This window comes from Eucyclogobius newberryi, unplaced genomic scaffold (assembly GCF_026437365.1).
Source record: "Eucyclogobius newberryi isolate DKJ021-1_F unplaced genomic scaffold, fEucNew1.0.hap1 SCAF_145, whole genome shotgun sequence".
Lineage (NCBI taxonomy): Eukaryota > Metazoa > Chordata > Actinopteri > Gobiiformes > Gobiidae > Eucyclogobius > Eucyclogobius newberryi.
The window spans coordinates 96,026-114,036 of record NW_027315774.1 but is presented as its reverse complement, the minus strand read 5'-3'; the positions used below and the strand labels follow the sequence as shown (position 1 = coordinate 114,036).

At 47.6% G+C, this 18,011-nt stretch overlaps 1 protein-coding gene across 1 annotated transcript in view; it reads left to right on the top strand.

Moving 5' to 3' along the window:
- Window positions 1-18,011, top strand: part of LOC140360216 (myosin-binding protein C, fast-type-like) — a 159,855-nt gene that overhangs the window by 63,602 nt on the left and 78,242 nt on the right. Inside the window, exons 12-21 of the mRNA XM_072445420.1 lie at window positions 5,783-5,948; window positions 8,616-8,722; window positions 8,806-8,835; window positions 9,486-9,622; window positions 10,115-10,274; window positions 13,040-13,144; window positions 14,003-14,191; window positions 15,509-15,643; window positions 16,820-16,987; window positions 17,258-17,346. Of these exons, the coding sequence (XP_072301521.1) occupies window positions 5,783-5,948; window positions 8,616-8,722; window positions 8,806-8,835; window positions 9,486-9,622; window positions 10,115-10,274; window positions 13,040-13,144; window positions 14,003-14,191; window positions 15,509-15,643; window positions 16,820-16,987; window positions 17,258-17,346 (1,286 nt within the window). The remainder of the gene's footprint in view (window positions 1-5,782; window positions 5,949-8,615; window positions 8,723-8,805; window positions 8,836-9,485; window positions 9,623-10,114; window positions 10,275-13,039; window positions 13,145-14,002; window positions 14,192-15,508; window positions 15,644-16,819; window positions 16,988-17,257; window positions 17,347-18,011) is intronic.

Genomic DNA, 18,011 nt, shown 5'->3' with positions numbered 1-18,011 from the left:
AGATTCAGTAGTAGTTGTAGTAATACATTAGTTTGAGTTAAGTTCTTTTGATTAGTTAATGATTATAAAACTTTATGTACAGGAAATTATTTGTACATTTCGCTCAGATTTGATCGTGTTTTCAGATTTTTTGTGTCTGATTTTGGTTTATAACAGGTCTATAACAGGTCTATAACAGGTCTATAAAAGGTCTATAACAGATCTATAACAGGTCTAAAACAGATCTATAACAGGTCTATAACAGGTCTAAAACAGGTCTATAACAGATCTATAACAGGTCTATAACAGGTCTATAAAAGGTCTAAAACAGATCTATAACAGGTCTATAACATGTCTATAACATGTCTATAACACGTCTATAACAGGTCTATAACAGATCTATAACAGGTCTATAAAAGGTCTATTACAGGTCTATAACAGATCTATAACAGGTCTATTACAGGTCTATAACAGATCTATAACAGGACTATAACAGATCTATTACAGGTTTATAACAGATCTATAACAGGTCTATAACAGGTCTATAAAAGGTCTAAAACAGATCTATAACAGGTCTATAACATGTCTATAACATGTCTATAACACGTCTATAACAGGTCTATAACAGATCTATAACAGGTCTATAACAGGTCTATTACAGGTCTATAACAGATCTATAACAGGTCTATTACAGGTCTATAACAGATCTATAACTGGACTATAACAGATCTATTACAGGTTTATAACAGATCTATAACAGATCAATTACAGGTCTATAACAGGTCTATTACAGGTCTATTACAGGTCTATAACAGATCTATAACAGGACTATAACAGATCTATTACAGGTTTATAACAGATCTATAACAGATCAATTACAGGTCTATAACAGGACTATAACAGATCTATTACAGGTCTATTACAGGTCTATTACAGGTCTATTACAGGTCTATAACAGGTCTATAACAGGTCTATTACAGGTCTATAACAGATCTATAAAATGTCTATTTTTAGGGTCTGACTTTGGAAAATACTCGTCTCAGTGTCTTGTCTCGCCCGGTCGTCTCAGTGTCTCGTCTCAGAGTCTTGTCTCAGTGTCTCGTCTCAGTGTCTCGTCTCAGTGTCTCGTCTCAGTGTCTCGTCTCAGTGTCCTGTCTCAGTGTCTCGTCTCAGTGTCTCGTCTCAGTGTCCTGTCTTAGTGTCTTGTCTCGCCCGGTTGTCTCAGTGTCTCGTCTCAGTGTCTCGTCTCAGTGTCCTGTCTCAGTGTCTCGTCTCAGTGTCTCGTCTCAGTGTTGTGTCTCAGTGTCTCGTCTCAGTGTCCTGTCTCAGTGTCTCGTCTCAGTGTCTCATCTCGGTGTCTCGTCTCAGTGTCTCGTCTCAGTGTCCTGTCTCAGTGTCTCGTCTCAGTGTCTCGTCTCAGTGTCCTGTCTCAGTGTCTCGTCTCAGTGTCCTGTCTCAGTGTCTCGTCTCAGTGTCTCATCTCGGTGTCTCGTCTCAGTGTCCTGTCTCAGTATCTTGTCTCGCCCGGTTGTCTCAGTGTCTCATCTCAGTGTGTCGTCTCAGTGTCCTGTCTTAGTGTCTCGTCTCAGTGTCTCGTCTCAGTGTCCTGTCTCAGTGTCCTGTCTCAGTGTCTCGTCTCGGTGTCCTGTCTCAGTGTCTCGTCTCAGTGTCCTGTCTCAGTGTCTTGTCTCGCCCGGTTGTCTCAGTGTCTCGTCTCAGTGTCTCGTCTCAGTGTCCTGTCTCAGTGTCTTGTCTCGCCCGGTTGTCTCAGTGTCTCGTCTCAGTGTCCTGTCTCAGTGTCTCGTCTCGGTGTCCTTTCTCAGTGTCTCGTCTCAGTGTCCTGTCTCAGTGTCTTGTCTCGCCCGGTTGTCTCAGTGTCTCGTCTCAGTGTCTCGTCTCAGTGTACTGTCTCAGTGTCTTGTCTCGCCCGGTTGTCTCAGTGTCTCGTCTCAGTGTCCTGTCTCAGTGTCTCGTCTCGGTGTCCTGTCTCAGTGTCTTGTCTCGGTGTCCTGTCTCAGTGTCTCGTCTCAGTGTCGTGTCTCAGTGTCTCGTCTCAGTGTCCTGTCTCAGTGTCTCGTCTCAGTGTCTCATCTCGGTGTCTCGTCTCAGTGTCTCGTCTCAGTGTCCTGTCTCAGTGTCTCGTCTCGGTGTCCTGTCTCAGTGTCTCGTCTCGGTGTCCTGTCTCAGTGTCTCGTCGCGGTGTCGTGTCTCAGTGTCTCGTCTCAGTGTCCTGTCTCAGTGTCTCGTCTCAGTGTCTCATCTCGGTGTCTCGTCTCAGTGTCTCGTCTCAGTGTACTGTCTCAGTGTCTTGTCTCGCCCGGTTGTCTCAGTGTCTCGTCTCAGTGTCCTGTCTCAGTGTCTCGTCTCGGTGTCCTGTCTCAGTGTCTCGTCTCGGTGTCCTGTCTCAGTGTCTCGTCTCAGTGTCCTGTCTCAGTGTCTTGTCTCAGTGTCCTGTCTCAGTGTCTCGTCTCAGTGTCTCATCTCGGTGTCTCGTCTCAGTGTCCTGTCTCAGTATCTTGTCTCGCCCGGTAGTCTCAGTGTCTCATCTAAGTGTGTCGTCTCAGTGTCCTGTCTCAGTGTCTCGTCTCGGTGTCCTGTCTCAGTGTCTCGTCGCGGTGTCCTGTCTCAGTGTCTTGTCTCGGTGTCCTGTCTCAGTGTCTCGTCTCAGTGTCTCGTCTCAGTGTCTCGTCTCAGTGTCCTGTCTCAGTGTCCCGTCTCAGTGTCTCGTCTAGGTGTCCTGTCTCAGTGTCTTGTCTCAGTGTCCTGTCTCAGTGTCTCATCTCAGTGTCCTGTCTCAGTGTCTCGTCTCAGTGTCTCATCTCGGTGTCTCGTCTCAGTGTCTCGTCTCGGTGTCCTGTCTCAGTGTCTCGTCTCAGTGTCCTGTCTCAGTGTCTTGTCTCGCCCGGTTGTCTCAGTGTCTCGTCTCAGTGTGTCGTCTCAGTGTCCTGTCTTAGTGTCTCGTCTCAGTGTCTCGTCTCAGTGTTCTGTCTCAGTGTCTTGTCTCGCCCGGTTGTCTCAGTGTCTCGTCTCAGTGTCCTGTCTCAGTGTCCTGTCTCACTGTCTCGTCTCGGTGTCCTGTCTCAGTGTCTCGTCTCAGTGTCCTGTCTTAGTGTCTTGTCTCGCCCGGTTGTCTCAGTGTCTCGTCTCAGTGTCTCGTCTCAGTGTCCTGTCTTAGTGTCTCATCTCAGTATCTCGTCTCAGTGTACTGTCTGTGTCTCGTCGATCTATAACACGTCTATAACACGTCTACAACAGATCTATAACAGATCTATTACAGGTCTATAACAGCTCTATAACAGGACTATAACAGATCTATTACAGGTCTATTACAGGTCTATAACAGGTCTATTACAGGTCTATAACAGGTCTATTACAGGTCTATAACAGATCTATAAAATGTCTATTTTTACGGTCTGACTTTGGAAAATACTCGTCTCAGTGTCTTGTCTCAGTGTCTTGTCTCAGTGTCTCGTCTCAGTGTATTGTCTCGCCTGGTCGTCTCAGTGTCTCGTCTCAGTGTCTTGTCTCAGTGTCTCGTCTCAGTGTATTGTCTCGCCCGGTTGTCTCAGTGTCTCGTCTCAGTGTCTCGTCTCAGTCTCTCGTCTCAGTGTCTCGTCTCAGTGTCCTGTCTCAGTGTCTCATCTCAGTGTCCTGTCTCAGTGTCTTGTCTTGCCCGGTTGTCTCAGTGTCTCGTCTCAGTGTGTCGTCTCAGTGTCCTGTCTTAGTGTCTCGTCTCAGTGTCTCGTCTCAGTGTCCTGTCTTTGTGTCTTGTCTCGCCCGGTTGTCTCAGTGTCTCGTCTCAGTGTCTCGTCTCAGTGTCTCGTCTCAGTGTCTCGTCTCAGTGTCCTGTCTCAGTGTCTTGTCTCGCCCGGTTGTCTCAGTGTCTCGTCTCAGTGTCCTGTCTCAGTGTCTCGTCTCAGTGTCCTGTCTCAGTATCATGTCTCGCCCGGTTGTCTCAGTGTCTCATCTCAGTGTGTCGTCTCAGTGTCCTGTCTCAGTGTCTCGTCTCAGTGTCTCGTCTCAGTGTCCTGTCTCAGTGTCTTGTCTCGGTGTCCTGTCTCAGTGTCTCGTCTCAGTGTCCTGTCTCAGTGTCTTGTCTCGCCCGGTTGTCTCAGTGTCTCGTCTCAGTGTCTCGTCTCAGTGTCCTGTCTCAGTGTCTTGTCTCGCCCGGTTGTCTCAGTGTCTCGTCTCAGTGTCCTGTCTCAGTGTCTCGTCTCGGTGTCCTTTCTCAGTGTCTCGTCTCAGTGTCCTGTCTCAGTGTCTTGTCTCGCCCGGTTGTCTCAGTGTCTCGTCTCAGTGTCTCGTCTCAGTGTACTGTCTCAGTGTCTTGTCTCGCCCGGTTGTCTCAGTGTCTCGTCTCAGTGTCCTGTCTCAGTGTCTCGTCTCGGTGTCCTGTCTCAGTGTCTCGTCTCGGTGTCCTGTCTCAGTGTCTCGTCTCGGTGTCCTGTCTCAGTGTCTCGTCTCGGTGTCCTGTCTCAGTGTCTCGTCTCAGTGTCTCGTCTCAGTGTCTCGTCTCAGTGTCCTGTCTCAGTGTCCCGTCTCAGTGTCTCGTCTCAGTGTCCTGTCTCAGTGTCTTGTCTCAGTGTCCTGTCTCAGTGTCTCATCTCAGTGTCCTGTCTCAGTGTCTCGTCTCAGTGTCTCATCTCGGTGTCTCTTCTCAGTGTCTCGTCTCGGTGTCCTGTCTCAGTGTCTCGTCTCAGTGTCCTGTCTCAGTGTCTTGTCTCGCCCGGTTGTCTCAGTGTCTCGTCTCAGTGTGTCGTCTCAGTGTCCTGTCTTAGTGTCTCGTCTCAGTGTCTCGTCTCAGTGTTCTGTCTCAGTGTCTTGTCTCGCCCGGTTGTCTCAGTGTCTCGTCTCAGTGTCCTGTCTCAGTGTCCTGTCTCACTGTCTCGTCTCGGTGTCCTGTCTCAGTGTCTCGTCTCAGTGTCCTGTCTTAGTGTCTTGTCTCGCCCGGTTGTCTCAGTGTCTCGTCTCAGTGTCTCGTCTCAGTGTCCTGTCTTAGTGTCTCATCTCAGTGTCTCGTCTCAGTGTACTGTCTGTGTCTCGTCGATCTATAACACGTCTATAACACGTCTATAACAGATCTATAACAGATCTATTACAGGTCTATAACAGCTCTATAACAGGACTATAACAGATCTATTACAGGTCTATAACAGCTCTATAATAGGACTATAACAGATCTATTACAGGTCTATTACAGGTCTATAACAGGTCTATTACAGGTCTATAACAGGTCTATAACAGGTCTATTACAGGTCTATAACAGATCTATAAAATGTCTATTTTTAGGGTCTGACTTTGGAAAATACTCGTCTCAGTGTTTTGTCTCGCCCGGTTGTCTCAGTGTCTCGTCTCAGTGTCTCGTCTCAGTCTCTCGTCTCAGTGTCTCGTCTCAGTGTCCTGTCTCAGTGTCTCATCTCAGTGTCCTGTCTCAGTGTCTTGTCTCGCCCGGTTGTCTCAGTGTCTCGTCTCAGTGTGTCGTCTCAGTGTCCTGTCTTAGTGTCTCGTCTCAGTGTCTCGTCTCAGTGTCCTGTCTTTGTGTCTTGTCTCGCCCGGTTGTCTCAGTGTCTTGTCTCAGTGTCTCGTCTCGGTGTCCTGTCTTAGTGTCTCGTCTCAGTGTCTCGTCTCAGTGTACTGTCTCAGTGTCTTGTCTCGCCCGGTTGTCTCAGTGTCTCGTCTCAGTGTCCTGTCTCAGTGTCTCGTCTCGGTGTCCTGTCTCAGTGTCTCGTCTCGGTGTCCTGTCTCAGTGTCTCGTCTCGGTGTCCTGTCTCAGTGTCTCGTCTCAGTGTCCTCTCTCGTGCAGACGCAGAGCTGCAGGTCCTCCAGAGCATCGCTGATCTCACCGTAAAGTCGGCTGAACAGGCCGTGTTCAAGTGCGAAGTGTCCGACGAGAAGGTCACGGGCAAATGGTTCAAGGACGGCGTGGAGGTCCAGCCCGGCGACCGCGTCAAGATATCGCACATCGGAAGGTACCGGACGCACGGGAAGAGAAGAACGAGCTGCTGAGGAGGGGTTTAAGTGCTGCTCCGGGGTCCCTTCAAAATAAAAGACTCTGCAGTTGTTATTAAGATCTAAAACCTCCAATAACCGACCGATAAACACACAATAATACATAATAAGTATTGTAAGTAGTAGTTTGCTCCGTTTGACATTGTCATAAACTGTAGAATGAGACGTCTCTGGCCCCGCCCTCCAAACAGGAAGTGGCTCCGCTCACTTCCTCTGTGACTCGTTCAAGACTTAAAGCCAGTTTTATATATATATAATCACATATAATCACATATATATAATCACATATATATAATCACACATATATAATCAAATATAATCACATATATATAATCAAATATAATCACATATATATAATCACATATATTTATATATAATCACATATATATAATCACACATATATATAATCACATATATATAATCACACATATATATATATATATATATATATAATTACATATATATAATCACACATATATAATCACATATATTTAATCACATATATATAATCACATATATATAATCACACATATATAATCACATATATATAATCACATATATTTATATATAATCACATATATATAATCACACATATATATATATATAATCACACATATATATATAATTACATATATATAATCACACATATATAATCACATATATAATCACATATATAATCACGTATATATATTCACATATATATAATCACATATATACAATCACATATATACAATCACATATATAATCACGTATATATAATCACATATATAATCACGTATATATAATCACATATATATAATCACACATATATAATCACATATATAATCACATATATATAATCACATATATAATCACACATATATAATCACATATATATAATCACACATATATAATCACATATATGTAATCACATATATAATCACATATATAATAACCTATATATATATATTATCACACATATATAATCACATATATAATCACGTATATATAATCACATATATATAATCACACATATATAATCACATATATAATCACATATATATAATCACATATATAATCACATGTATATAATCACATATATATAATCACACATATATAAGATAAGATAAGATAATCCTTTATTGTCCCACATGGGGAAATTCCATTGATGCAACGCAGGTAGATACAGAGGTAGATACAGAAGAACAGATCACTTATAGGAAGCCACATACATAATAACATATATATAATCACTTATATATAATCACATATAATAACATATATATAATCACACATATATAATCACATATATATATATAATCACATATATATAATCACATATATATAATCACATATATATATATAATCACATATATGTAATCACACATATATATAATTACATATATATAATCACACATATATAATCACATATATAATCAGATATATATAATCACATATATATAATTACATATATATAATCACGTATATATATTCACATATATATAATTACATATATATAATCAAATATAATCAGATATATATAATCACATATATAATCACATATATATAATCACATATATAATCAAATATATATAATCACATATATATATATATATATATATATATATATATATATATATATATATATATATATATATAATCACATATATATAATCACACATTTATATATAATTACATATATATAATCACACATATAATCACATATATAATCACATATATAATCAGATATATTTAATCACATATATATAATCACATATATATATATAATCACATATATAATCACGTATATATAATCACATATATATATAATCACATATATAATCACATATATAATCACATATATATAATCACATATATAATCACACATATATAATTACACATATATAATCACATATATATAATCACATATATAATCATATATATATATATATATATATATATATGTATAATCACATATATATAATCACACATATATAATCACATATATAATCACATATATAATCACACATATATAATCACATATATATAATCACACATATATAATCACATATATAATCACATATATAATCACACATATATAATCACATATATATAATCACATATATAATAATTACATATATAATCACATATATATAATCACACATATATAATCACATATATAATCACATATATATAATCACATATATATAATCACATATATAATCACATATATACATAATTACATATATAATCACATATATAATTACACATATATAATCACATATATATAATCACATATATAATCATATATATATATATATATATATATATATATATATATATATATATATGTATGTATAATCACATATATATAATCACATATATAATCACACATATATAATCACATATATATAACCACATACATATAATCACATATATAATCACATATATACATAATTACATATATAATCACATATATAATTACACATATATAATCACATATATATAATCACATATATAATCATATATATATATATATATATATATATATATATATATATATATGTATAATCACACATATATAATCACATATATATAATCACATATATAATCACATATATAATCACATATTCGTTTGCGTTCCTCAGGATGCACAAGTTGACCATCAACGACGTGAAACAGGGCGACGCCGGCGATTACACCTTTGTTCCCGATGGCCACGCCCTCTCGCTCTCTGCCAAACTCAACTTCTTGGGTGAGCGACGCATTAGCGCGACGTGTTCTCGATAAAAGAGAATCCTCCAGTAGTAACGATGTACTCCTGCTTTTGCCCGACAGAAATTAAGATCGACTACAAACCAAGACAAGGTAAGAGTTCGTTAAAGAAAGTGTTTGATTAGAGTTTGGCTCTAAGAGGCTCTAAAATGACGCACTGTCTCTTTAAAGCTTACGGGCTCTAAAGTGACACAGTGTCCCTTTAAAGCTTACGGGCTCTAAAGTGACACACTGTCTCTTTAAAGCTTACGGGCTCTAAAGTGACGCACTGTCTCTTTAAAGCTTACGGGCTCTAAAGTGACGCACTGTCTCTTTAAAGCTTACGGGCTCTAAAGTGACACACTGTCTCTTTAAAGCTCACAGGCTCTGCACATGCTCAGTTAGAGCTTCTCTTCTCCTCTGCACATGCTCAGTTAGAGCTTCTCTTCTCCTCTGCACATGCTCAGTTAGAGCTTCTCTTCTCCTCTGCACATGCTCAGTTAGAGCTTCTGTTAGTGGGCGGAGCATGAACGGGCCTCTGAACACGCCCACAGACTGAGCAGTTGCAGGAGAAGAAGACCCAAGCTTCCTGCAGTACTGCTCAGCGCCTGTAGAGGGGAAAACAGGCTTATTTGGATTTATTTGAGAACTATTTAAAGTTGTGACTCACGGTCACTTTAGACTCACTGGTCAGTCACTGCTCATGTTGATGTGACCGTTTCTGACCACAAACCTCGCTCTCGTTCCCGTGTGATGTTCTGCAGATCCTCCAAAGATCCATCTGGACACGGGCAGCGGCAACAAGAACGGCATCACTGTCGTCGCCGGCAACAAGCTGAGGCTGGACGTGGAGGTCAGCGGAGAACCAGCGCCAACGGTCATCTGGAAGAGAGGAGATGAGGTCAGTTTATGTCACTGACCGGGACGTGCTGAAGAGATGAGGTCAGTTTATGTCACTGACCGGGACGTGCTGAAGAGATGAGGTCAGTTTATGTCACTGACCGGGACGTGCTGAAGAGATGAGGTCAGTTTATGTCACTGACCGAGACGTGCTGAAGAGATGAGGTCAGTTTATGTCACTGACCGGGACGTGCTGAAGAGATGAGGTCAGTTTATGTCACTGACCGGGACGTGCTGAAAAGATGAGGTCAGTTTATGTCACTGACCGGGACGTGCTGAAGAGATGAGGTCAGTTTATGTCACTGACCGGGACGTGCTGAAGAGATGAGGTCAGTTCATCTGTATCACTGACCGTCCATGAGGAAAGTAGAGCTGGACTCTGAGTTCTGAGGGTCACTTCCTCAGGGTCAGACTTAAACCCAGGACGGTCAAACATTTATGACCCATCGTCTCTAAGACATCTGGACGTTCTTGTTGTCTCTGCTCCGTCCAGGAGGTGGCGCAGTCCGAGGGCCGAGTGCACGTGGAGATGACCAAGGGCCTCTGCAGCTTCGTGATCGAGAGCGCTGAGAGGAGCGACGAGGGCCCCTACTCCATCACCGTGAGCAACCCGGCCGGAGAGGACCACACCGAGCTGCTGGTCAAGGTCGTGGGTCAGTGACCTTCACAAACGTCAACACAAACACACTTCTGACCTTAGACATGTTGTGTTTCTGCAGAATCAGAGCTCTAAGTTATGGTTAGAGTTCAGAAGTTTAGAACTGTTTTGACTCTATTTGAACTCTCTCCTCCTCCTCTCTCCCCCCCTCTCCTCCCTCTCTCCTCCCTCTTCCCCTCTCTCCTCCCTCTCTCCTCCTCTCTTCTCCCTCTCTCCTCCCCTCTCTCCTCCCCCCTCCTCTCTCCTCCCCTCTTTCCTCCCCCCTCCTCTCTCCTCCCCCTCTCTCCTCCCCCCTCATCTCCTCCCTCTCTCCTCCTCTCACCTCCCTCTCTCCTCCTCTCTCATCCCTTTCTCCTCCTCCCCCTTCTCTCTCCTCCCTCTCTCCTCCTCTCTCCTCCTCTCTCCTCCTCTTCTCTCCTCCTCTCTCCTCCCTCTCTCCTCCCTCTCTCTCCTCCCTCTCTCCTCCCCTTTCTCCTCCCCTCTCTCCTCCCCCCTCCTCTCTCCTCCTCTTCTCTCCTCCTCTCTCCTCCCTCTCCCCTCCTCTCTCCTCCTCTCTCCTTCCCCCTCCTCTCTCCTCCCTCTCTCCTCCTCTTCTCTCCTCCTCTCTCCTCCCTCTCCCCTCCTCTTCTCTCCTCCTCTCTCCTCCCCCTCCTCCCTCTCTCCTCCTCTTCTCTCCTCCCCCCTCCTCTCTCCTCCCTCTCTCCTCCTCTTCTCTCCTCCTCTCTCCTCCCTCTCCCCTCCTCTCTCCTCCTCTCTCCTCTCTCCTCGCTCTCTCCTCCTCTTCTCTCCTCCTCTCTCCTCCCTCTCTCCTCCCCCTCTTCTCTCCTCCCTCTCTCCTCCCCTCTCTCCTCCTCTCTCCTCCCTCTCCCCTCCTCTCTCCTCCCTCTCTCCTCCCCCCTCCTTTCTCCTCCTCTTCTCTCCTCCTCTCTCCTCCCCTCTCTCCTCCCCCCTCCTCTCTCCTCCTCTCTCCTCCCCTCTTTCCTCCCCCCTCCTCTCTCCTCCTCTTCTCTCCTCCTCTCTCCTCCCCCCTCCTCTCTCCTCCCTCTCTCCTCCTCTTCTCTCCTCCTCTCTCCTCCCTCTCTCCTCCCTCTCTCTCCTCCCTCTCTCTTCCCCCTTTCTCCTCCCCTCTCTCCTCCCCCCTCCTCTCTCCTCCCTCTCTCCTCCTCTTCTTTCCTCCTTTCTCCTCCCCCTCTTCTCTCCTCCCTCTCACCTCCCCTCTCTCCTCCCCCCTCCTCTCTCCTCCTCTTCTCTCCTCCCTCTCCCCTCCTCTCTCCTCCGCTCTCCTCTCTCCTCCCTCTCTCCTCCTCTTCTCTCCTCCTCTCTCCTCCCCTCTCTCCTCCCCCCTCCTCTCTCCTCCTCTCTCTTCCCCTCTTTCCTCCCCCCTCCTCTCTCCTCCCCCTCTCTCCTCCCCCCTCCTCTCTCTTCCTCTCTCCTCCCCTCTCTCCTCCCCTCTCTCCTCCCCCCTCCTCTCTCCTCCCTCTCTCCTCCTCTCTCCTCCCTTTCTCCCCCCCTCTCCTCCCATCTCTCCTCCCTCTCCTCCCTCTCTCCTCCTCTCTCCTCCTCTTCTCTCCTCCCTCTCTCCTCCCTCTCTCTCCTCCCTCTCTCCTCCCCTTTCTCCTCCCCTCTCTCCTCCCCTCTCTCCTCCCCCCTCCTCTCTCCTCCTCTCTCTTCCCCTCTCTCCTCCCCCCTCCTCTCTCCTCCTCTCTCTTCCTCTCTCCTCCCCTCTCTCCTCCCCTCTCTCCTCCCCCTCCTCTCTCCTCCCTCTCTCCTCCTCTCTCCTCCCTTTCTCCCCCCTCTCCTCCCATCTCTCCTCCCTCTCCTCCCTCTCTCCTCCTCTCTCCTCCTCTCTCCTCCTATTCTCTCCTCCTCTCTCCTCCCCCCTCCTCTCTCCTCCCTCTCTCCTCCTCTTCTCTACTCCTCTCTCCTCCCCCCTCCTCTCTCCTCCCTCTCTCCTCCTCTTCTCTACTCCTCTCTCCTCCCCCCTCCTCTCTCCTCCTCTTCTCTCCTCCTCTCTCCTCCCCCCTCCTCTCTCCCTTTCTCCTCCTCTTCTCTCCTCCTCTCTCCTCCCCCTCCTCTCTCCTCCCTCTCTCCTCCCTTCTCTCCTCCCCCCTCCTCTCTCTCTCTCCTCCCCCCTCCTCTCTCTCTCCTCCCCTCTCTCCTCCCCCCTCCTCTCTCCTCCTCTCTCCTCCTCTTCTCTGCTCCTCTCTCCTCCCCTCTCTCCTCCCCCCTCCTCTCTCCTCCTCTCTCCTCCCCTCTCTCCTCCCCCCTCCTCTCTCCTCCTCTTCTCTGCTCCTCTCTCCTCCCCTCTCTCCTCCCCCCTCCTCTCTCCTCCTCTTCTCTCCTCCTCTCTCCTCCCCCCTCCTCTCTCCCTTTCTCCTCCTCTACTCTCCTCCTCTCTCCTCCCCCTCCTCTCTCCTCCCTCTCTCCTCCCTTCTCTCCTCCCCCTCCTCTCTCTCTCTCCTCCCCCCTCCTCTCTCTCTCCTCCCCCCTCCTCTCTCCTCCTCTCTCCTCCTCTTCTCTGCTCCTCTCTCCTCCCCTCTCTCCTCCCCCCTCCTCTCTCCTCCTCTCTCCTCCCCTCTCTCCTCCCCCCTCCTCTCTCCTCCTCTTCTCTGCTCCTCTCTCCTCCCCTCTCTCCTCCCCCCTCCTCTCTCCTCCTCTCTCCTCCCCTCTCTCCTCCCCCCTCCTCTCTCCTCCTCTTCTCTGCTCCTCTCTCCTCCCCTCTTTCCTCCCCCCTCCTCTCTCCTCCCCCTCTCTCTGCAGATGTTCCGGAGCCTCCAGAGAACGTTCGTTGTTCTTCTGTGGGGGAAGACTCTGCTGTGATCACATGGGACGCCCCGCCCTACGATGGAGGCATTCCACTTAAAGGTACCACACCTGGGCTCCGCCCCTGAGGCTCCCCCCCTGAGGCTCCGCCCCTGATGCTCCGCCCCTGAGGACGTTCCATGCTTTCTGTCGTTGAGGTTCTCGTCGCTGCAACAACCTTGTTCTAACAGTGTTTCCTCGTCAAAAACAGACAGTAGTTCTCCCACATGTCAATCATTCCCTGCGTGCTGCTGCACACCTGCAGCCTGGTTCCCATAGCAGCACGTTTCCATGGTTACACATGTGTGGTTGATATGTCTGTGGGTTTAGAGAGTTCCTACAGTTACAAACATGACACAGAGAAAGACTCGAGCTCAGAAGAGACGAGAAATGATGCGATCGCGCTAATAAACAAACACATGTGTAGAGGCGGGGTTTTAGAGGCGGGGCTGTAGAGGCGGGGCTTTAGAGGCGGGGCTGTAGAGGCTGGGCTGTAGAGGCGGGGCTGTAGAGGCGGGGCTGTAGAGGCGGGGCTGTAGAGGCGGGGCTGTTTGTGCTTCTGCACGGGGAGAGTGTGCACATTTAAAAACAGTTGCTTGAGTTCTATGATCAGTGAAAAATCCTCTGCTCAGGTTATCTGATGTGCTTGTTCTTCCTCTGCTCAGGTTATCTGATGTGCTTGTTCTTCCTCTGCTCAGGTTCTGATGTGCTTGTTCTTCCTCTGCTCAGGTTATCTGATGTGCTTGTTCTTCCTCTGCTCAGGTTCTGATGTGCTTGTTCTTCCTCTGCTCAGGTTATCTGATGTGCTTGTTCTTCCTCTGCTCAGGTTCTGATGTGCTTGTTCTTCCTCTGCTCAGGTTATCTGATGTGCTTGTTCTTCCTCTGCTCAGGTTCTGATGTGCTTGTTCTTCCTCTGCTCAGGTTATCTGATGGAGAGGAAGAAGGTCGGCTCGGCGCGTTGGACCAAACTGAACTTTGACGTTTTTGAATCCACGACGTACGAGGCAAAGAGGATGATCGATGGCGTTCTCTACGAGATGAGAGTGTTCGCCGTGAACGGCATTGGCGTTTCTCAGCCCAGCGACTCCTCCAAGCCCTTCATGCCCCTCGGTACTGGACCAGGACCAGGACCAGGACCAGGACCAGGACCAGAACTACCTGAAAATATCATGTAGTAGTTTTGACTAGTTTTAACAGTGAGAAGGTCTCACTGGGCCGATGAAACATAAGGGAAAACTATACATTATTATACAATAATTATCCTGCTCATGATGACCCCTCTGCTCATGACCCCTCTGCTCATGATGACCCCTCTGCTCATGATGACCCCTCTGCTCATGATGACCCCTCTGCTCATGATGACCCCTCTGCTCATGACCCCTTCTTCTGCTCATGATGATCCCTCTGCTCATGATGACCCCTTCTTCTGCTCATGACCCCTCTGCTCATGATGAACCATTTTTCTGCTCATGACCCCTTCTTCTGCTCATGATGACCCCTCTGCTCATGACCCCTTCTTCTGCTCATGACCCCTCTGCTCATGATGACCCCTCTGCTCATGATGACCCCTCTGCTCATGATGACCCCTTCTTCTGCTCATGACCCCTTGTTCTGCTCATGATGACCCCTCTGCTCATGATGACCCATTTTTCTGCTCATGACCCCTCTGCTCATGATGACCCCTCTGCTCATGATGACCCCTCTGCTCATGATGACCCCTCTGCTCATGACCCCTTCTTCTGCTCATGACCCCTCTGCTCATGACCCCTTCTTCTGCTCATGACCCCTCTGCTCATGATGACCCCTCTGCTCATGATGACCCCTCTGCTCATGATGACCCCTCTGCTCATGATGACCCCTCTGCTCATGATGACCCCTCTGCTCATGACCCCTTCTTCTGCTCATGATGACCCATTTTTCTGCTCATGACCCCTCTGCTCATGATGACCCCTCTGCTCATGATGACCCCTCTGCTCATGATGACCCCTCTGCTCATGACCCCTCCTTCTGCTCATGATGACCCCTCTGCTCATGATGACCCCTTCTTCTGCTCATGATGACCCCTTCTTCTGCTCATGACCCCTCTGCTCATGATGACCCCTCTGCTCATGACCCCTTCTTCTGCTCATGACCCCTCTGCTCATGATGACCCCTCTGCTCATGACCCCTTCTTCTGCTCATGACCCCTCTGCTCATGATGACCCCTCTGCTCATGACCCCTTCTTCTGCTCATGATGACCCCTCTGCTCATGATGACCCCTTCTTCTGCTCATGATGACCCCTTCTTCTGCTCATGACCCCTCTGCTCATGATGACCCCTCTGCTCATGACCCCTTCTTCTGCTCATGATGACCCCTTCTTCTGCTCATGACCCCTTCTTCTGCTCATGACCCCTCTGCTCATGATGATGTGTTTGCTCGGTTGCAGCGCCCACCAGTGAGCCGACTCGTCTGCAGGTGGACGATCTGACTGACTCCACTTGTGCCCTGAAATGGCGTCAGCCGGAAAAGGTCGGCGCAGGCGGGATCCAGGGCTACATCATCGAGTACTGCGTCGAAGGAAGTACTTATACTTTTATACTACTGTCATATACCCGGGCACACACATTTCACATTCATTTTTCATATATTTAGTACAAAGTTTCTCAAGATTATCAATGTATTTATATCATTTAGACATTATTTCCCTTGAGCGTTCTTATTTATTACATTTATAATTAATAAAAAGGGCAATAATTGTCAGCATCTAAAAAATGCAACCAGTTTTTTGGAGCCAGTGGTTCGGGTCAAATTTGAACTCGGGTCGGGTCAGGTCGGGTTGGTCAGGCTGGGTCGGGTCAGACTGGGTCGGGTCAGGCCGGGTCGGGTCAGGCTGGGTCGGGTCAGGTCGGGTCAGGCCGGGTCGGGTCAGGCCGGGTCGGGTCAGGTCGGGTCGGGTCAGGTCGGGTCGGGTCAGGTCGGGTCGGGTCAGGTCGGGTCGGGTCACAATGTCAAATGTGCGTCTAAATTCTTAATAATCTATATTTTAGGCAGTAAAGGGGAAGTTTATTCATTAATTTATTCATTTAACCCGAGGTCGTCGTCCTGAGTAAAATACTTTGTGCCTTTTATCTGCCTCAAAAACAATCTTAAACTTAAACCTGCCAAACCTGGAGCTCCTTTAATCCCACGATCAGAGTGACATCGAACATGAGTTTACTTCAGACTAACAGGAAATGTTTTATTTTATTCTGAATCATATTATTTGCTCATAATCTTTCTTCATATTTGTATCTGGTATAATCTGGACTAAACACATTTAGACTCGAGAACTGTCATAATAACAATCATGAGCTTTGAACACACACAATCCTCCCAGAAGTCTTTGCTTTCTTAAAAATGGCGAGCTCCCGCCACTCGCCCTCTCTCTCCGCCCTCCCGTGCTTGGCCGCGCCCTCTCTTCGCCCTCCCGTGCTCGGCCGCGCCCTCTCTCTCCGTCCTCCCGTGCTTGGCCTCTCCCTCTCTCTTCGCCCTCCCGTGCTCGGCCGCGCCCTCTCTCTCTCCGCCCTCCCGTGCTCGGCCGCACCCTCTCTCTCCGCCCTCCCGTGCTCGGCCGCGCCCTCTCTCTCAACCCTCCCGTGCTCGGCCGCGCCCTCTCTCGCCGCCCTCCCGTGCCCGGCCGCGCCCTCTCTCTCCGCCCTCCCGTGCCCGGCCTCACCCTCTCTCTCCGTCCTCCCGTGCTCGGCCCCGCCCCCCACAGGTGACCAGTGGGTGCAGGCTAACGAGGCCCCGGTGGAGAAGACGCAGTACCGCGTGAAGGGACTTCCTGTCGGGGAGAAGATGCTGTTCCGGGTGGTGGCGGTGAACCCGGCGGGACGCAGCCCGCCCGCCGTCCTGGGACAGGCCGTGACCATCAGGGAGATCGTGGGTGAGTGTGTTCACGTTAGCATGTCGCGCTAGCTTTTGTTTATTTCCTTCGCTGCCAGGAGATGGAGCGCTAACACCATTCCAGACGAGGGAACGCTTCATAGAGATAATGAATATGGTCTTTCTTTTGTGGGAGATTCTAAAACATTTTATTCATTTTTTTTTTTCTTTTTAAACTCTGAATATTCTAATTTACAATGACTCTTGTTCTTATCTCTCTTTGTCCTCTCGCTTGGTTCTCTCTCTTCGTCCTCTCGCTTTGTCCTCTCAGAGTCGCCTAAGATCCGCGTGCCTCGTCATCTGCGCTCCAAACTCATCACTCGAGTGGGAGAGAAGGTCAACATCGTCATCCCCTTCCAGGTCAGCGTCGTCATGGTTACAGGGACTCTGTCCTCAGGTTCATGTTCTCTGGCCTCAGGTTCATGTTCTCTGGCCTCATGTTCTCTGGCCTCATGTTCTCTGGCCTCATGTTCTCTGGCCTCAAGTTCTCTGGCCTCAGGTTCATGTTCTCTGGCCTCAAGTTCTCTGGCCTCAGGTTCAAGTTCTCTGGCCTCATGTTCTCTGGCCTCAAGTTCTCTGGCCTCAGGTTCAGGTTCTCTGGCCTCATGTTCTCTGGCCTCAGGTTCAGGTTCTCTGGCCTCATGTTCTAAATCAAATCAAATCAATTTATTTTTGTTAGACCCAAAATCACAACAACAGTTTCCTCTGAGGGCCACAGGGAGAAATGAATCAACAATGTCTGTGGTGGCGAGGGACGATGTCCCAGGGTCCTCTGTCCTTAGACTCTCCTTCTCGGCCAGGAAAAACTACAAAAAAAACCTCTTTGGGAAAAAAGCGCAGAAACCTGGAGGAGTTCCAGTGAAGGAGAGATCCCACTCTCACAGACACGAGGGAGACTGGAACTGGACCCACTCTTCAGGCAGATGAGGGACCGTCCACACAGGGCAGGGACCACTTCACCTGGCCACAGGTTCATGTTCTCTGGCCTTGTGTTCTCTGGCCTCATGTTCTCTGGCCTCATGTAT